Raw genomic sequence first — 20924 nt, forward strand, 5'->3', positions numbered from 1 at the left:
ATTATGGACTTTATATTTTATTTTGTCTATAACTATTTATAATTTATATTAATCATGAACTTTATCATTTATTTTCATTGTTTTCTATTACTGTTTTCTAACTATTACATTTATTTATATTTATACTCATCGTGTATATAAACTAAGAACTTACAGCTGATTATTTACATCTTGTTTATTAAAACATAAGTTTCGCATTGAAATGTAAAAATGTAAAGAACTTTCTTCTGAAAGGTTTTTAAATGCATTTCATGTTGCTATGCAACGATCCCAGCGTTATGGAGAGGAAAAGCAGAACTAAAAACACACGTTCATATCTATCAATTTTATGAAATCCAACTGTATAAAAGTATTTTAGTACAGTAGCAAATCAGCCCTATCTTCTCTGTTTAGCTCTATTGTTGTGATCTTTGTTGGGATCAATGGAATTAGAAGACAAATCTCAACATTACTTTTCACACTAATCGACTTCCACGCTGCATTATCTGCAAATATTTGTTCCACTGATCAGTCTGTGTTTGATTCCACTGATACAGACTTTACTAACTCTAACGTAGAGATGGAAAACTGGAGAAAAGATTACAATGAAACCAATCAGAACCTTTTCTTTGTGTCAGTCACAAACTCACTGAGCTGTAGTTTGGTCCAATCACAGACACTTTATTACCAAACATTTGATTACAGCAAGTACATGATTGTAGTGACACACACACACACACACACACACACACACACACACACACACACACACACACACACACACACACACACACACACACACACACACACACACACACACACACACACACACACACACACTGGTTTTTAGCGTTGGTACTTCAGGAATTGGATGGCAGACTTTTATTTTGAAGGGTCGAGCAGCTTTGTTCAATCAGGTTTATTTTATTCAATCCGGTCAAACTCACAAAGTCCTGCAAAGACACACAAACACAAACTGACAAAATAGCAAGTAAACAAAGTTTGTTTACTGTGTGTGTGTGTGTGTCTAGTAAAAACCTGTCACTCACTGTCAGGTCACATGATCACTTGGTTCCAATGTATTTCACTTCTTTCCCACATTTCTTCAACGTCTCCAAAAGAACCTCAACATCTTTATCAGAATCGATCACCACCAACTTCCTGGGAAGGTCGATCTCAAACTGAACACCTACACACACACACACACACACACACAGAGTCAGCTGACGGTGTGAGCTGATTCAGCAGTTGTGTGAGCTGTAAAAGTCTTGCTGATGTTGGTCATGTGACCTCAAACCAAGAGGAAGTGTGTGTGTTGAGAATCAGAAAAGTCGAGTTTTCACAAGACAATGAATTAGTTTTAATGGTTGGTGCAAAAGCAGCAACAGCAGAATGATAATAATAATAATAATAATAATGATAATAATAATAATAACAACTGAGAGGGCTCTACACTTCTCTACGGCCGCACATTTTCAGCACTTTTTTAATATTTTCACTGATTTCAGGATAAATCTTAATATTGTTTAAAAAAAAATAAATAAATAAATAAACTTTTACTCCGTAAAGTAAATTTTGAAAGATATGAAAGCTGTTGCAGGCTGACTTCCCCAGCAAAGAAGAACTACAGTTATAGTCTTAATCTCAAAATGTCCTTTAATTCAATTGTACAGGTTGTTTTCAATTGAGAATTTGCTCAGAACACTGGCTATGCAATGACAAATTAATGCATAATTACATACTCCAACAACATATCACTGTTGTCACTACTATTTATTTTTGGAGAAACCAGCAGCTTTCAATTATATATGTAATTACACCTTTTTTTTTAATTATTTATTTTTTAATCGCCACACCAGATCAATGAAAATGACAGTAGGATTTTTATGCGTATAGTAAAGTCAGGTTTTTTTAAACTAAGTGTATGCAAGCTTCTGTCAACACTGCAAATAAAATACTTCTGTTACAGTTCACACTTTCTATCGTCACAAACCAGGGGTTTGAATTCCCCGATTAGACACCACAAAGGCCATTACATATGATTCAGTTATTATTTAATCCATGTACCTTTTGATCTTTGGTTATTTCATTTCAAAACCAAATTAAAAAATAGAAAAAAAAACAGATTTCTTGTTTTTGTTTTATTAATTTAAAACCAGAAACAGGAAAACAGAAAAACCAAATACCAACAAAACTGTATTTCTGATTGGTTTTAAAATCAAAGTAATCAAAATAACAATGGCAATATATTATATTGTTTTGTTTGTATGTCTTTTTTAAAAAGGGCTGTTGATTCTATATCTACACCGGTGTTATAGTTTAAGTTGTGACCATTTTAACTGGTGACCGACTTCTGTTAGTGTGGCTCATTCTGTATTTTACCTGATAATTACACAACTTGTCTAAATGCCAGTCTCAGCAACTAAGGTATGATATTATATTATTAATAAATACTATTTGGGTGAATGAAACCTTTAAAATATTAGGCTGAATATACCCTGGTCCTGAAAGTGAAGCCTCTGGCTCTGTAGACAAACTTACTGGGGCCAAATTAAAGTGTCATACTCCTAAGATAAGCCTTTTAAATTCTAAGTACATTTTGAGTGAACTCATCCTTTAATAACTCTATAAGTTCAGCATTTAAATTGACCTAAATTACATCAAGTTTAAAAATAGCAGTAAAATGATTTTATTCTGCTTTATTATCAGGTAAGTGCATGTAAAACACAACTGAGTCACTGAAACAGTTCTGGTTTAACAGGATTTATAGCCTGGGGTCGAAAATTAGCTACGGAGTGGTGGGAGGGGGGCGGGCTGCACTATGGAGTAGCTAGTTGCTCCAACAACCATTACAATGATATACTTGGTGATATTGTGCAGCAGTATGGAGACACATTTACTCCATCTCCGGGTCTTAGTATCACCCGTCAGATGAAGCCTGTTCCGTTTGCTGAGCTCCATGTGTGTGTTTAATAAATGTGTTAAAGTCTACATGATTATTCCTTCCTTCATCCATCCACTATTTTCATTATATCCATGTCTTTTAAGTCTCTTATTAAATAGTGTCGGCTCTATTCCGGGCTGCCATGTTGGATTATGTCACCACCCACCACCAAGTTTCACATGCGCAGAACAACCGGAATGAACTTAAAGCGGATTTAAGTGTTGTTAACTGTTAACAAGAAAGAGGAATTATTTAATTTGGAATTAAAAATGGAATAAGCCAGCCACCTTATTTGGAATTAGGTTAAATTTGGAATTAAATTAGCATTAGGAAATAAGTGTTTACAAGGTCAGGTTAAAGAGGAATTAACTTTTATTCTGCTTTAAAGAGGAATTAAAGCTCCAATGTAAACACGGCCAATGTCCCGTATATAGACACGCCTACTCATGAATATGCATTAGTAGGCCGCAAATCAGCCTGTTTGTGAAGAGTTGCTCAGAAAGTGACTTTTCAGAGGCTAAACCTCAAATACTATGTTTTTGGAGACGGGTGAAAAATATCATGACATGGAACCTTTAAGTTAGCAGATCAATTTAAAAGCTTGTACAATTTCACTGTTTAGGGATAACATTTTTAAAAAAGTTAGTGTTTTGGATCTCACCTCCCAGTTTGTTTAGAACTCTGCTCACAGCTCCAGAACATCCTTCACACGTCATGTTCACCTCAAACTCATGTTTCTGTCACACACACACACACACACACACACACACACACACACACACACACACACACACGTGTCCTTATTTTTCTTCCATTTTCATCTTCCATTATATCAGGAACATCACATAGAAAGGTAAATATGGTAGTAATAAGCTCCACCTACTCTCAGAATATATAAACAGATCTGCTATACACTTTAAAAAAAAGTGTGTGAATGTGTGTGTTTGGGTCTGGAACATGTTTGGGTCTTCAGTAAAGTACTTAGCATATGTCTCAGCTCCCTGTAATGTGATCAGCATAGAGCTATGAACATAGACTGTTCCCATCACTAATGATTAGTTACATATATGCATTGGTTCTTGGCTCACACGCTCTAGAAATATGAAAAAAAAACTTTTTTAAAAAAACTATTTTTCTAGACCTGCAACCAGGGTTGGGGTCAATTACATTTTTAAATTACAATTACGTCTTCAATTATCTATATTCAATTACAATTATGTTGACCAGCATTTTTTGCAATTACAATTAAAATTACAAATATTATTTTACCATGTTCATGTCAATTACAATTACAAAGTCAACTATCTAAACTCAATTACAATTCAAATACGATTACGATTATCAGCAACATATTTTTCAATTACAATTTTAATTATAATTACGTCAAAATTGTAATGAATTACCAATTATGCAATCACAATTAGAATTGACCCCAACCCTGGCTGCAACTAAAGATTATTTTCATAATCGATGAATTGGTCAATAATGACTTTTTAATACTTTTACTGTATATTGTTTACTGTACTTATGTCTTGTATACTGCTACTGGATGCCTTGAATTTCCCTTGGGATCAATAAAGTATCTATCTAAATTAATCACGATCAGTCATAAATCGCACGATGCAACGAATCGCTAATGATATTCGTTGCCAACGCTTTTAATCATCGATTTTTATTGATTTTATCGATTCGTTGTTGCAACCTTATTATTTTCTTTGGCCCATAACTGCATGTGTCAATGTACGAAAAAAATCAGATCTACGTTTTAATTTATAGTATAAAGGTTACTCTTTCTTGGGTTATAAAACTAATTTTCAATATGCGACTTTTATTTTGGACCCCAACTTTGTTATTTCACCACTCGCGAATATAGTAAATCCTTAACATGAGGCCATTGTAGCCTGACTCTGTGTCTAATCATCATTTATTAGTTTTTCACTAGTAACATATAATCATGTTTTGGCACTACGTGCGGTATCGTGACGTCACGGATGAGGATCTTCGCGTCACGTGACAGTGTTAGCTTGGTGCTAAGCACAAGCTAAAGCTCGGTTTCAGCGGTGTTTTCCTGGTTGACTCACCGTCATGATTAAGGTTGGAGTCTTCGGAGCTCAGACGGAGGCAAACTTTCACGCAGTGACGGTTTAAAGGCTTTAAAGACGGTGTAAAATACTGAGGAAAAGAAAGAGGCTCCAACAGCTACACCGAGCTCCGTCAGCAGGACATCACGTGACGTTTCCACCCCCCTCAACATTTTTGTTTTGTTTGTTTATTTCATTCAAGACATTAAAACACATTTATTTCACCTCCACGTTGGAAAAAAAGAATAAAAATGAGCAGGAAGAAGTAAAACTTGTAATATCTGTCCCCTCCATTAAAAATAATTACATTTAAAAAAGGCAAACACTGCAACACAGTCATTGTCACAACTCAGCATAATACATTTCACATTCTGTTTGAACATATTAAGTGATAATTTGATGTCGTCATAATGACTCCATAGTCTGATCACTGTTCTCAATTTATTTATTTATTTTAATTTTTTCCCCAATATCTCTATCCCTCGCAAGTTAAAATTACTTTCTCTTATTAATATTTATATTAGACAAATTCACATCATATACGCCAAGAGTTGAGGTCAATTCAATTTTTCAGTTACAATTACGTTTTCAATTAGCAATGTTCAGTTACAATTAAATTACAATTACAATTAATTAATTAATTAATTACAATAATTTTTATCCTCAGAAAGTCAATCACAATTACATTATCAATTACTAAGGTTCTAGAAAATTACTTAATCACAATCACAAAATTAATCCCAATTACTGAGCCCGAAATAAATAACCTAATAAAAGTTAATCTTCCTTTTGCCTTAAATTATAATTGACATTTTTTTATAGAATTGTCATGGCAATTGCAATTATAAAGTATCTAAACTCAAATACAATTTAATTACGATTATGACAGCAACAGACTTTTAAAATTACGATTACAAATATAATTGACCCCAACTCTGAATACACCTCATAAATGTTATTTATATATGAAAAGAAAAAAATTCAAATAAATAGTAATAATAATAATACTTACGTCTCCATGGAAACCGTTATCCTCACGTCCTCCAATCACGTGACTGCACCGCTGGCTCCTTGTGACGCTGCGCGTGCCCGTTCTCCAAATTAGGTCGCGCAGCGGGTGCGCGCCGCCTCAGACAGTCTCCGGTTCACCGGGCGGGACGACGAGGCTCAGCTGGGAATCAGCTCAAGAGGAGGAGTGGAGTCACCTGGAGCGAAGGGCCCCGAGCACCGGACGGTTCACCGGGAGAAAGGCAGGTATGAGGCCGAGGAAGCCCCGCTCTAATCGCGGGCTAACGCCAGCTAGCAACCGGTCAGACTCGGTGTATCAGGCCCGCGCGTTACTGCGTTAACCAGTAGCGGACTTTGTGATCATAAAATCGTGACAATTCTTTGTTATTGAACAATTTGAGCGACTTAAAGAGTTTATAATAATCTGACATCATCTTTTCCATCACCAGCAGACTGTTAGCCTCTTTCTGCTTTCATTTAGACCGATAAACACGTCCGAAATTAACGTTTCAACCAGTGTTTGGAATTGTTTGTCCGGTTTACACGAAAATAAACATGTTTAAACTGTCATCATCTGACAGGCAGACCAGTATCTCCACAACACCACCCTTGGTTTAGCCTCAAACCTGTAGTTATATGTTTAACGTGGTCTGGTTCACAACCACGACCCGGTCAGCTGTGTGTGTGCAGGTGCGCGGCACCCTGCACAGGGCGATGGTTCGATTAGCGCTGGGCGATATGGACCCAAATTCGTATCAATATTTTTTTTCTGAAAATGGTGACCTACGATATAAATTAAGTTTGACCAGAAAGACAATTCTATATTTGCTAATGCAAAAAATCAGTGTATCATTCGTTCATTCGTTTTTCATTATGTAGCAAAAACATGGAAAACGAAAAAAACACTCATCTGATATTTGTTTGCAAAACCAAAATGAAAAAACGGAAAAGGCCTTGTTTTTCAATTCAAGCTCTTTTGCTTCGGTACAGAAAACAAACACCTTTATTCGTTTTCTCCATTACCGATTTGCCAAAGTACGTGACCCGGAAGTGTACTCTCATCCGACGCTAACGGCTATGCTAACGGCAGTTTGGCATGACAAGATCGCTGCTTCCAACTGTGCATCCGAAACATGTCCTTTTCGCTTTAGCTGGTGTTGGGCACAGAACCTCCTCACGGACATTTCGGAGGATTTAGAGACTCATAAGTGTTGCAGAGCTAAAGATATCTCAGAATGTGTAACGCTTCACTTCCGGGTCACGTACTTTAGCAAATTGGTAATAGAGAGAAGAAAAATAAAGGTGTTCGTTTTCCGTTTTTTGTTTTCTGTACCGAAGCAAAAGAGCTTGAATTTGAAAAACAAGGCGTTTTCCGTTATTTCAGTTTGGTTTTGGATACAAATTTTTCGTTTTTCACGTTTTTGTTACATAATGAAAAACGAATGATACACGGATTGCAAAATGCCAAACCGGCTCATTTATTGTGCCATTTTGGCTTTTTGTGCTATAAAGGACGGCACGTGTGGTGAGTTCTGTAGTGTGGTTTGTTTAGGGGAAGGTCTGGGTTAGAACCAGGGCTTTAAATTAACACCCACCAATTGCGGGCAAAAATTAACTTTGGCAGGTAACGTTACTAGCCATTTTGGCTGGTGAAGAACGAAACACCACTGCTGCGTCTGTTTGAATCGCTGCAGAAAGTCATTGTTGCCAGACTTTAAAAGGAAATTTGTATCTGGCAACACTGCTTGTTTTACTAATCCTACATTTCCCATGAACAATATGTCGTGACTTGTCATTCAACAATTGGCTACGTGCTCACGTTAGCGTGATTATGGTTTTGTATCGGAGAAGACAAACAGAACGGTGCAAAACAAACAATAGGATCTGAAATTTAGTAGTAAAATTAGCTGGGAAAAATCAAACAAACCTGGAGACATTTATCGGGTGTTGAAAAACCTGAACTACAAAAAAAGGAAGGCTGCTGCTGAATCAGGGGAAATTGAAAGAGGATCTGAAAAGAAGAAGAAATTGAGGAGTTTTATTACTAAATGGATATCAGGTCGCGAGTGACCTGAGTGTAAAATCTGGTTGGCTGGTAACTTTAAGAATCTACTAGTTATGCTGGCTGGTGATCTAAACAGTTAATTTAAAGCCCTGGTTAGAACGCACTCAGAAGTCCATCTAACTGTGTTTTCCATGCTGTTCTGAAAGCAGCGCCTCCTAAAACGGGTATTTTGACACAAAGTAAGCTATAAAATTGTATATCGATGTAGGCAATATTGTAATTCTCTGTATCGCCAAAATAGAAAACTCGATATATTTTGAATCTCGATATATCGCCCAGCTCTAGGTTAGACAATAGCAGCTGATCTCACTAAATGAAATTATGGAGTAGTGTTGAAAACACAAGGAAACAATAAATAACCTGTGCAGGTCACTAAATAAACCAGATGTTTAAATTTATAGAGCAACAACACAAGTAAAATGAATAAACCCAAGATAACTTTTATCAGTGTGTCAAACTCGAGGCCCGGGGCCCACATCCGGCCCTTTAGACATCCAATTTGGCCTGTAGGAGAAAGTAAAAATGACAATAAAACTGTACTTTTTTCCAGGGCTCACAGTTTTTCCATACCTACATCACATGATGATTTCTAATCTGAAATTGTTGTAAAAACTTTCAATTCTTACAAAATTCTACAATTTTCCTCAAATGAGTTCCAAAGATTTACCAAAATTAAATGAAAATTCGTCACAAAAACAAGGAAATTGAAGTGAAGATCCTGATATCTGTCACTAATTGCTTAGAGTTTGTTGGTGTTTTACATACTTTAAATAGTATTATACATAGAAGTGCCAACAATGGCACAGAAATAAAAAGTGTGTTTTATCACATGTAATCTGCGGCCCACTTCAGTTTAAAACCAGTCCATATTTGGCCCCTGAACCTCAAAATAGATTTGACACCCGTGCTTTTGAGCATCCAATTCGGCCTGCAGGAGAATGTAAAAAAACAAAACAACCATGAAATATTGTCTAAATTACTAAATAATAAAATACACAAATTCAATGAAACTCCACAATATTTGGAGGATGTCAATTTTTCCCACGCTTTTATTTCATCACATGACTGCAGTCATTTTAAATCCCAAATTGTTCAAAGGACTCACATTTTCATCAAATTATTTCACACAATTTCCCCAAAATTAAATAAATGAAAATTGGTCACAAAAATAAATGAAATTTCAAAGAGAGAATCCTGCAGAGACTGATTTCTGTCACTTACGTACTTCATGTATCATTTATACGTCAAATTGCAAACTTGGGGACATTAATGTACTTTCAGTTGCTTTTTTTTCTGTCTCTACTTTGTATTTGGCCCCTGAACTGCCCTGATTTATAGGAAATAAAAGTGAAACTGATGAAGAAACACACAAGTAGCTTCATGTTTTATGCTCATGTGACTTGTGTTTCATTGTTTCATTGTTGTGTCTCTGATCCTGGAAAGCTTTGTGCTTCTACTTTTTAATGTCTGGAGTTACATGATCTCTGTGTACGTCACAGTTCTTTACACTTGTGCGACACATTTTACACTCTCACCTGAGTGCCACCATAAAGCTGGGCCTCACGTCTAAGGTAGAGATGGATTACTGCTCAAATGTTTGTTTAAGCTCCTCCATAAACATACAATCAATCTTGTGCCCTTTGGAAAAGTTTCCACTTCAGCTTTGCATTGTGGGATATGAAGTCTTGTAGAGAAATTAGAAAAGATTACATTACAAGATTTAATTTACAGACGCATTTATGTGACGTGACGTAAAACACCAGCACTAAGGGTTAAGCTCAACATCCTACAGTGAAATAACAGAAAATATGAAAACAACATAAGAAATAATATCAGTCCCTGAAGGATATTCACCTACATTTACTTGATTTTGTGATTATTTTTTATTTAATTTGGGGAAATTTTGTGGAATAATTTGAGTTCAATTGCAGGATCTTTGGAAAGATTGAGTTCTTTGAACAACTTTCTTTTAAAAATTACTGTATTCATGTCATATAAACTTGGGCAAACTGTGAGTGCTGGCAAATATTGTAAAGCCAAATTGAATTGTGATATAAACAATGGAATTAGTTGGTAATTTACACATTGATTCTTAATGTTTTTCTGTAATTTTTACTTTTTCCTTCGGGGCCGAATTGGATGCCCTAAAGGGTCGGAATTGGCCTCCGGACCTTGAGTTTGACACATGGTCTTTAAAGCATCCAATTTGGCCCACAGGAGAAAGTTAAAATTACAGAAAAACATTAAGAATCAATGTGTAAAATACCAAATAATCCAGTTGTAGATATCTCAAAATCACCAACTCCACAATATTTTTAGGGGCTTTGTTTAAATCACATGAATTTTTAATTTGCCAACTATGGAAAGAGCTCTCAATTTTTCCATAAATCTTGCAATTTCTCACAAACAATTCCACAAAAATCCTCTAAATGACACAAATTGGTTAAAAAAAAAATCAAGAGTTTTTGAAGTGAATTTGAACTGAAGTTGAAATGAAACTAGGTACAATAATGTTGAAGTTTTTTTTCCCACCTAAATTCTGTGGCCCATTTGAGGTCAAACTGGTCCATATTTGGGCCCCTGAACTAAGATGAGTTTGACACCCCTGGTTTAGAACCAATGACCCTCTGATTACAAGCCTAATTACTGTTGTTATACCATCACCCCCTGAAGTGATACACTTTCATTATGAAGTGTTCTCACTTCATTGTTACTGTGGTTTCATGGGTTTTTTCACCAGACGAAGATTAACTGGAAGTCATTTTTGTTCTGCTTTCTTCACAAATGTTGACTGAGGTAGTCTTACAGTTGGCAGTCGAAACATGTCAGGAGATACGAGTAAATTGAAACCATAACATTGATGTTTTCTCACCAATGTCGTTACAGAAGAGGAGCTTCCTCTCTACTCTGAGCTCCTCTGCACTCTAGCACTGAGCCATGATGACATCCAGTGACGTGGACAGAGCCGAAGGTGTGTGTGTGCAGTGATCCAGGTGAACCTGAGTGAGCAGTAGGGTTTCAACAATTATTTTTAGCAACGACTCGATCCAGAACAATTCAGTGACTTTATCTAAAAATAATAATATGCACAATGTGAGTGAAATAAACCTCTGATACTGGACAGTACAGGTGAGCTTTACTCTAGATTCCTGATGTTTCTTGTAAGGAAATCATCTATAAATTAATTATTGACATAAAAAAACATGTAAACAACATTTAATGGCAAATGCATTCACATTTTATTTGATTAAAGTCCAACCAACACTTTTCTGCTCTCATTGTCAATAGTCAATACATTTTCAATAAAAATACATATTAGGTTTGCCTGACTAAAAATAATACAATATTATTATCAAAAATGAAGTGAAATCAACATCTTTTTAGGTTAAATGAGCAGTGGTTGAACCTGATACTTTTCCTTTTAACATGAGGTTTCTGCTGAGCTAATGCTAACAAGCTAATGCTACATGAACGCTGCCAGAAGGTCAAACAATAACGCCTTTAATATTGAAAGATATTTAAAAACTCATTCATATAAAGTCTGCTGTGCTTAAATCCAGTGAGTTATTTCTTTGTATCAATACAATCGATTGATTACCTTTTAAAACCATTTTAGATCGATTAATGTCGTCAGGTAGGACAACTTGCCGAGCACAGATCGATGTAGTTGGATCGTAGGGATATAAATGGATCTAATGGATGAATCGATATAAAGCATCAGTGAGCAGTGGATCCAGTGATCTGAGTAATGGTCCAATCAAAGATCATGATGGCTGCAGGTTTACACATGTTTAATGGTTTTACTGTTTAAACAGAAACAGGAAACAAACCCAGTGTCCTGTCCCACAGGCTCTCTGCTCTCTGATCAGATCCCCTCAGAGATGGACGCTCTGTGTCCGTCCCCTCCTGGGCCGTCCCGTTCTCAGAGGAACTACGAGAGGAATGGAGGACGCCCAGGGACATCGTGAGTGCACAACGCCGTGTGTGTGTGTTGTACATGGACTAACCCTGTGATGTCACTTCCTGTGGTAGATTCCTCCAAACACTGATTCACCTGCTGAAAGGAAACATCGGGACGGGTCTGCTCGGTCTGCCATTGGCTGTGAGGAACGCAGGGCTGGTGGTGAGCGCGCGCGCGCACACACACACATACATGTAAATATGTGACCATCATATAAATGTACGTGTGTGTGTGTGTGTCCTTCAGCTGGGGCCCGTCAGTCTGCTCATTATGGGGATAATTGCTGTTCACTGCATGAGGCTGCTGGTCACATGTTCTCATCATCTCAGTGCAAAGTGAGTCTCACACACACACACACACGTTAGGAACACACAGTGAGTAAGAACTTGTGTGTGATGTTTCTTAACATTCCAGTCAGTGGCCACAGTTACATTATGTTTTTAATTCGGAATTAGTTATTCCAAAAGTATTAAAAAGTCTTAATCGTGATTTTATGAGGTATTAAATTTTATTGGTATTCAAGCTTTGACTCGATTGCGTACTCGGAGCTAGATTGTATCGGGACGTGTACGGGTACAGCGTCACAGGACAGCGAATGTTCTGGTGCTAAAACAGACGAGGAGAAAACAAAAATGGGAGGATGACAGCTGTTGGCCACAGACAGCAGTAGCTGTGGATTTCTGTGGTCCACCAGCAACACAACCACCTGGTAACGTGACAGGTGAGCTAGCCAACACAGCTACGACCGCGACCTCTGTTTTATTGTCTTCTGACATAAGGGTGGCTATGGGCGGCACGCCAACTGCTGTTATCTGGTGTTTCAACACAGCGGTGAATCATCACTCATTCAACTCAAACAAAGGCGTTTCTGATATTTTTAAGTCGATGTTTCTGTTCTGGATTCGGACATTGCTGACGTTCACTTGTGGCAAGGACAAAACTGGATACGTCGTGAGATTCGGGTTTTAAGCAGGAAACACTAGCAGAGCAGGACAGAGGCTTCAAGTTTTATTCCTTCTCAGATTACATCATTTCTGTTAAATTGCAAACTACAACTGTTAAAGATGATAAAGTGGCAACGAGTTCTTACATTTTCTGAAAGGTTTTTTAAAAAGTCTTAAAAAGGTATTGAAATTAACCTCAGGATTCCTGCATATACCCTGATTCTGCTTCGTGTTTATATGGAAATAGTAATTCAGAATTGATGTTTTACATGGAAAACACGATTATTCGCCTCTATTCAATTTCACTTTAGCTTCAGGCGGCCATCTTGGATTATGTCGTCACAGCGATTCATTGCGACAGGATGACATGCGTAGAATGACCGGTAATAATTTATAGCAATTAAAATTACAATAAGATTGATGATTTTTGTTTAAAGCGGAATAGCCATTTTCATTCTGAATTAGGCGTTTACAAGGTCAGTTTAAAGAGGATTTAATTTTTGTTCTGAATTAAAGGGGAATTGAAGCTCTCATGTAAACGTAGCCAGTGTGTGTGTTAGTGTGCGACCGTAGACACACAAACATCATCTGATTCAAACAGGAAGCTGTGGTTCCTACACACTCCCTCATTCTGTATTGACCACAGCACACCTCACTTCTCTCTCTCTCTCTCTCTCTCTCTCTCTCTCTCTGTGTGTAGGATGAATCGTCCGTCCCTAACGTACGGTGAAGCAGTTCAGTATGCGATGGAGAACGTGACATCACTGCGGAGACATTCACAGTGGGGAAAGTAAGACACACACACACACTCTCAATCAATCAATCAAACAATCAATCAATCAATCACATGTGTCTGAGCAGGAGAACTGTCAACATCTTCCTCATCATCACTCAGCTGGGCTTCTGCTGCGTGTACTTCGTCTTCCTCAGTGACAACGTCAAACAGGTGAGGAGCCCAGAGAGAACACGCAACGTGCACACAGACAAACAGCCTAACGTGTGTGTGTGTGTGTAGGTGGTGGAGGCAGCCAACGCCACCACCGTCTCCTGTCAGGTGAACCTGACCAATCAGACGGTGGTGGGCGTTCCCAGTATGGACTCCCGTCTCTACATGCTGTGCTTTCTGCCCTTCCTCATCCTCCTCGTCTTCACTCCCAGTCTCAACGTCCTCGCCCCGTTTTCCCTCATCGCCAACCTGATGATGACTGTTAGCCTGCTGCTCATCTACTACTACTCCCTCACTGTGAGCACACACACACACACACACACAGAGAGAGACAGACGTATGTCACAATTGCTGTTTTTGAAAGACAGAGAGTGAGCTGTTGTGTGCCTGTTGCTTGAAATATCTAGTAATTGTACTAATTGATTGAAAATTACTGATTAAAATGATATATTTATTATTATTTTTATGCTTTTCCACACACAATCTCAAACAACTCACTTTCTCAAATATAACTAATCACGCACACTAATCCTGACTATTCTGTATTTGTAACACATAACAAATGAGAAAAAAAACATCTCTGAGTTCACCAAATATTTGTGATATAAAAATGGGGTGATGAGCTGAAAAAGGTTTGGAACCTCTGGTCTAACATATGATAGATTGTGAAACGTGTAGATCTGTTATTGATCTGTTATTGATAGGGTTGTGCACCGAGAACCGGTTCCAGAACCGTTACGAAGATGTGTGAATTTCGATTTGTTTTTTTGGATTCTTAAATGCCCGCGCTAGTTTGTTTCTATATTACTCCGTTTGTTTACGCTGGGTTTGTATAAAGGTGCGTTCACACCGAACGCGACTGCAGTCACTTCAATATAGTAGTAGCTTTTTGGTCACTTTATCACTCCAGTGACGTCATGACCAGGGAACAGACTCTTTCTCTCTCTCTCTCTCTCTTGTCTGTGTGTGTGTGTGTGTGTGTGTGTGTGTGTAGCACATCTCTGATCCCAGTGATCTGCCCAAAGTGGGACAAGCCAAAGATTATCCTCTGTTCTTTGGGACGGCCATCTTCGCCTTCGAGGGCATCGGCGTGGTGAGTCTTCTCATTCTGATTGGTGATTAGAGTCTAGGAGGTCTCTATAATTTGTCAGATGCTGTGTGTGTGTGTTTGCAGGTTCTCCCTCTGGAGAACAAGATGCACAGGCCTCAGAGCTTTTCTGTGGTTCTTTACGTTGGCATGAGCATCGTCACTTTCCTCTACATCAGCCTGGGAACCATCGGATACATGTGTTTTAGAGAAAACATCGGAGGAAGTATCACCCTCAACCTGCCAGACTGCTGGTACACACATTCTAACACACACACACACACACACACACACACACAGCAGCAGAGGCAGCATCACCCTGAACCTGCCCGGCTGCTGCATCACCAGCTAACAAGATCACCGGCTACTACCACAAACACCGGCTAACACGATCACAAGCTAACAAAATGATCACCACCTAACACAACCATGATCACCGGTCAACGCGATCACCGGCTAACTCCTAAAGTTTGAACCCAGTCCTCCTGTCTGCTTCTGTCAACTAGTCAATACTCATCTCCTTCTTCATCATGTGACCTTGTATTAATGTGGGCTAAGAGGGCTGGTGTGATTGAATGACCTGTCGCCCCCTACAGGATGTATCAGGTGGTGAAGCTGTTGTACTGCTTTGGGATCTTCATCACGTTTGCATTACAGTTCTACGTTCCCGCTGAGATCCTCATCCCACCGGTCCTGTCCCGGTTGTCGGAGCGTTGGAAGAAGACCGTGGACCTACTGTTGCGAACCATGCTGGTCATCTTCACCTGTCAGTGTGATTCACCTCTTTACTACCTCACTCTGCCCCCTCCTCTGTTTCCATGGTAACCTGTGACCCCTGGCTGCAGGCATCCTGGCGGTGCTGATCCCGGAGCTGGACCTGGTGATCTCTCTGGTGGGCTCAGTGAGCAGCAGCTTCCTGGCGCTGATCTTTCCTCCGCTGCTGCAGATCCTCACGTTCCACGACGATGGCCTCACGCCACCGCTGCTCCTCAAGAACCTCATCATCAGCCTGATTGGCGCCGTCGGCTTCGTCTCCGGAACCTACATCGCAATCTCTGAGCTCATTGCACGCAACACCCTCAAGCAACAGCAGGGGATGCTGCAGTGACAGTGTACAGACTCACTGCTTTTATTCTGAAGGCGCCTTTCCTCACGGGCTGTGATTCTGTTCTGAAGGAGGTCTGACCTCTGCGACCCCGAACCAACCCTGACTCTGATCTGAAGACTTGGGTGGGTCATGTCACGTTTAAAGCTCGTACAAACGTGGTGGCTGTGGACGGAGCCTCGCTCTGTGTGACTGTCAGAGGGCGCTACAGCTTCACTTTTATTTAAAGATTTATTTTAATTTAAAACTACATTTAAAAAGTTTTTTATTACAATTTATTTTTAACCTTTTTTTTTTACGTGCTAATATTTTAACGTGTGATCATGTGACCAATCTGTGTGTAAATAAACATGATTAACCATTAGGATGATGATGGAGAATCATCTTCACATTTATTACAACATTAAGGACGGCTGCCGAACAAACACACACACTGATACAAAAATAAAGCTTTACACACACGCACACACACACACCTGTCTGCACAACATCTACACAACAACAATTGTACATCACTCGATCTGAAAAGAAAATGTCAGTGGACACACATTTACATTTAACACTTGGGTCAGTGAACGCATCATTCAATGTAACACTTGGGTCAGTGAACCACTCATTTACATGTAACACTTGGGTCAGTGAACGCATCATTCAATGTAATACTTGGGTCAGTGAACGGATTACATTGAAATGTGGGAACCTGCACCACTTCATGGGTTTAAACTCAGGTCAGTAAACGCCTGATTGTCATGTACCATTAAAGTCAGTGAACGTATCATTACGTCAGCACATCTACAACACTGCTGTGTGCACACTGAAACCAACAGCCTGTCCATGGGAAGCTGCAGCTCTGTGGTTTCCATCACTTCAAATCCTTCTTAAACGCACATTTAGTGCTCGGGCATTCAGAGTTTCTGCTCCTGCGACTTTGAACCACACAGGAAGTGAAACGGCATTTGTTCTGTTCAGCTATGGTGAGTGGTTGCTTCTGATTGGATAGTCATCAGTGGTGTCTGCTGCTGTTACTGTAAATGAGACCCCCGTGTATCCACTAGGGGGCAGTAGACACACGAGGAACAGCAGCTTTATGGTTTCCATCACTTCTAGTCCTTCCAAAACGCCCCATTAGCACTCATTAACATGTTAGCCAATGTTCAGAGTTTCTGCTGCTGCAACTTTGAGCCACAGAAAGTGAAACTGCAGTTGTTTAATGTTTTGTTACTGTCAGAGGTTGCTTCTGATTGGACAGTCATCAGTGGTCTCTGCTGCCACCTGCTGGTCAGTGAGTGTGTACGCCCCCCCCCCCCCCGTGGACACACAAGGAACAGAAACTTTGTGTTCATAAGTAACACTCGTTGGATTAAAACATCACTTCCTCACAGCTGCCGTAGTCGCTCTGCTGACTCGACTCCTCAAAGCTGCAAAGGGCCGAGTCTTTACAGCGAGGAGGCGGAGCCTGACTAAAGCGAGGGGGTGGGGCCTGAGGCTCAGCATAGGATGGCGCTGGAACGCTGAGCCGCAGACTGAGTCTCTTGTTGCGCCTAACGTCTCTGCTGTCCTCACTGCCGTAGCCTCGCTCAGCCTCGGGACGCTGTGGGCGAGACAGCGGCTGTCCGTCCCGGTCCAAGAAGTGGTCCAGGTTCTGGTTGCTATAGCACGGTGGCAGAGGGGCACGACGGTCGCAGCGATCCAGAGGGAACGGAAAACCTCCGAAACGAGAGTTCCGCCGAGAGTCCACAGAATTGTTGGACAGAGTGTCCTCCACGATGTCAAAGTGAGGGAAGTCCTGGACCGATGGACGGCCATAGTAATCAGGATCAGCTGGATACACTGAGGACAGGGGGACAGAGAGGAAGGGATTAGACATCGGTCTGACCTTCTGTATAAAGGAAGCCGTCTCTGGTACCTTCGTAGTCCATGTGGAGGCTCTTCCTGATGGAGTCTGTGTCAGAGACGGACGGAGGTCTGTGAGGAAGGTTAGGAGCGACGCTGCAGACCACAGGACATGGAACCTTAGAATGCCCCCCGGAGGACGGGCTGTGAGCGCGGGGACGCAGAGACCTGAAGGGAGTGTGTTCGTCTGTGTGTGCAAGCAGGTTCATTTCCACCGAGTCCACTTTGGTTCCTTTATCTGGGAAGGACTGGGAGTATCTGAGAACAGAGACAGAAAGACCTGAAGGACTAGGACACTTCCGTTATGTTTCAGGCTCCTTGATCATCCTAGACCAGGACAAGTGAACCTCATGTATCCTGCTGGTTCTTACCCGTTGGAGTCCTGAACACACGCTGGTTTCTTCTTCTGCTGAACATATCGTTTCCTGACACATACAAAGACGCCGACCAGGAAGAGCAGCCCGAGGACGCCGCCACAGATCTCAACGATCTCCACGTATCCGATGGTTGGAGACACCTGAGGGACAAGCCCCGCTACCTTAGTGAGTTCTGAGTAGTTAGCATTAGCTTTGCATGATGCTGGTGTTCTAATGCGGCTGGTGATCATGTTAACTGGTGACTGAGTGTGAGCTGGTTGTCAGTTAACACAGACCCCAGTTTCAGCAGTAAAGCTTGACCTAATGATGGATTTAGACACAGAGAAGGATTGTCCAGCCCCCCAGTCTGTAAACTGGTTTAAACTAGTTATACTGGTTTGCACTGGGTTTTACTGGTTTATACTAGTTATACTGGTTTGCACTGGGTTTTACTGGTTTATACTAGTTATACTGGTTTGCACTGGTATTCCTCAGTAAATCTGACAGTAATGAATGAAGCTTGATGACAGTGTGAAAGTTCTTTCAGGCTTCAGTGATTCATGATGATAATAAACATCACCCAGCAACGCTCATCTCATCTTGTCACTACAGAACGGGTGAGGAGGAGTTCTCACCTGAGGCAGCGGGTCGCAGTGGGCGGAGCCTTCAGATTCTCTACAGTTGAAGCCGGTCGGACACACGCCAGGAAAACACACAGTGTGTGAACGCCCACACTGAGGGCCCACACAGCTGCAGCGCGGCACTGTGACGCACACACACACACACACACACACACACACATATTAATTCATTATTCATCATCACAAACTGTAATGAACTCTATATTCTGAATAATCCTCTCACCTCCGTCCTTGTCCTCTACACACTGTTCTCCATTCTGACAGGGGGTGCTGTCACAGGCTCGACCCCCTGTGCAGCACTCAAACACTCCAAACACCCTCCTGCTGCCAGGCCCCACCCACTTAGAGTCAACGCCCGGTTTGATTGGCTCCCCATTGAGCTTCATTGCATCTAAGCAACCAGTGAAGTTCAGGAGGTCTTTGTAGGCGGAGTCCACGGCAGCAAAGAGCAGAGCATCATGGGAACAAGTCACATGACAGGGCTCATTAAGGGCGATCGTGGTGGGGTTTAGCCCATCCAGGGTCAGGCTGAGGAAGGCGGAGCCGACCTCCAGCAGAACGCTGTGCCAGCGGCCATCAGACAACGAATCAGAGCGCACTGTCAGCAATTTTGGGGCGGAGCTTCCACACCTGAAGCGGAAGAACAGCTTTCCACCAATCAGCTGAGAGTAGAAGACACACATTAGCCAATCAGAAGGGAGCGGAGGAGGGCACACAGGCAGAACACACAAACAGCCAGTACAAACCTGCACTCGGCCCCAATCAGTTCTTCCTCTGGTGGACACGAGGACTCCTTCGTCCCTTACTGTCCTAAAGCTGAAAGACAAGCTGAAGTCCTCCCTTTCCCCGTCCATCATGTGAAAGAACCTCAGGTAGGACGAGCCATCGAACCTCAGAGAGGAACCTTAGGACCGCAGACCAATTAGAATACCGTTGTAGGGACAGACTTACAGACATACGTACCGTTGCAGGGACAGACGCGCTCCCAGCGGTGTCTTGGGGTGATGTACGTCATCCTGTCGGTGCTGAAGGTACTGAAAGTCTGCGACAGTCGAACTGAGTTTACACATCCTGGATGAGAACAGTCGGGTCCAACACAGACACTGTGAGTGAGATGGAGGACGCTGAGACCAAGAGTGTCCTCCACGTCTGAGAGGATGGCTGCAGGAGGACACAGGAAGACCGTTGAGACAGGTGAGACCAGGAGTCAGCTGACACACAAACCATTACCTGGTAGTCTGTTGATGGGCAGACGTCTGAACAGTCCACTCTGAGGCCTGAAGACCACCAGAACCTCCAGGTCCTGGTTCTGTTCCTCCGGGTTCTGGCCCTCCTGGTTCTCTTGGTCCTGCAACGGCTGCAGGCTGACGAGATGTAGGTCCAGGCGAGGAAGGTCCAGGTTCTGACTCAGGATGCGCTGCAGGCCCTTCCAATGTTCTCTCAGGAACTCCTGAGCTGTGGTGGACTTTATCTGCAGAGTGAGTCCAGAGTCCAGAACCTCCTGCCGGGCCTCCCAGACCTGCACTCTGACCTGGGTCTTTGTGCTGAACCTCCTGTCACTCACACTGACATTCAGGATGTAGGTTCCCTCTTGTAGGTCCTCATCAGCCAAGACCTGCCCATTGGCCTGGAATACAGAAAACCTGGTCCCTGTTGGACTCTGGGACTGTAGCTCGTAGGACAGAATATCCTCTGGGTCCTGGTCGGACCCCTGCAGTCTTCCGAGGAACCGACCATCAAACGGACCACCAGAGGATGTGATGAAGATGTCCAGAGGAAGGACAGATGGAGGAAACCGGCTTGGCTGCGAGATGCTAATACTGATTACACAGAGGGACGAGAGGGGGGGGGCGTCCACTGTCCGTCACCTGAAGACACAGAGGACTCATTTAACTGTCATTCACAGGAATAAAT

The 20924-nt window shown here is 41.3% G+C and overlaps 3 protein-coding genes across 8 annotated transcripts in view; 1 reads left to right on the forward strand and 2 right to left on the reverse strand.

The window, feature by feature from the left end:
* Positions 1 to 634: 634 nt before the first annotated feature.
* atox1 (antioxidant 1 copper chaperone) lies at positions 635 to 5158 on the reverse strand. Its single transcript, XM_028459971.1, has 4 exons — positions 5005 to 5158; positions 3585 to 3660; positions 1029 to 1168; positions 635 to 932 (listed from the first exon to the last, which is right to left on the reverse strand). Exons 1-3 carry the CDS (start codon positions 5008 to 5010, stop codon positions 1044 to 1046), a joined length of 207 nt encoding a protein of 68 aa, XP_028315772.1. The 5' UTR covers positions 5011 to 5158; the 3' UTR covers positions 635 to 932; positions 1029 to 1043.
* A 912-nt stretch (positions 5159 to 6070) lies between these two features.
* Positions 6071 to 16484, forward strand: slc36a1 (solute carrier family 36 member 1). 4 transcript variants are annotated; one of them, XM_028460171.1, is made up of 12 exons: positions 6071 to 6258; positions 10964 to 11080; positions 11927 to 12041; positions 12110 to 12200; positions 12285 to 12373; positions 13683 to 13772; positions 13844 to 13928; positions 13998 to 14225; positions 14923 to 15021; positions 15103 to 15269; positions 15612 to 15781; positions 15861 to 16484. In XM_028460171.1, the coding sequence occupies exons 3-12, from the start codon at positions 11959 to 11961 to the stop codon at positions 16121 to 16123; spliced, it is 1365 nt and encodes a 454-aa protein (XP_028315972.1). In that variant the 5' UTR covers positions 6071 to 6258; positions 10964 to 11080; positions 11927 to 11958; the 3' UTR covers positions 16124 to 16484. The 4 variants fall into 4 exon arrangements, with proteins under 4 accessions (XP_028315972.1, XP_028315971.1, XP_028315969.1 ...); XM_028460170.1 differs by having other exon boundaries at positions 10964 to 11070; XM_028460168.1 differs by having other exon boundaries at positions 10964 to 11048.
* A 1-nt stretch (position 16485) lies between these two features.
* Positions 16486 to 20924, reverse strand: part of fat2 (FAT atypical cadherin 2) — a 30519-nt gene continuing 26080 nt past the window's right edge. For 2 of the 3 annotated variants that reach the window (XM_028460166.1, XM_028460165.1), the window contains one exon: positions 20689 to 20878. In XM_028460166.1, coding sequence (XP_028315967.1) covers positions 20825 to 20878 — 54 coding nt within the window. In that variant the 3' untranslated portion in view covers positions 20689 to 20824. Of the gene's footprint in view, positions 17951 to 18026; positions 18272 to 18384; positions 18531 to 19004; positions 19133 to 19233; positions 19673 to 19756; positions 19915 to 19973; positions 20172 to 20240; positions 20879 to 20924 lie in introns of those variants that run through there. The other variant, XM_028460167.1, reaches the window with a different exon arrangement.

This window comes from Gouania willdenowi, chromosome 10 (assembly GCF_900634775.1).
Source record: "Gouania willdenowi chromosome 10, fGouWil2.1, whole genome shotgun sequence".
In the NCBI taxonomy this organism is placed as follows: Eukaryota; Metazoa; Chordata; class Actinopteri; order Blenniiformes; family Gobiesocidae; genus Gouania; species Gouania willdenowi.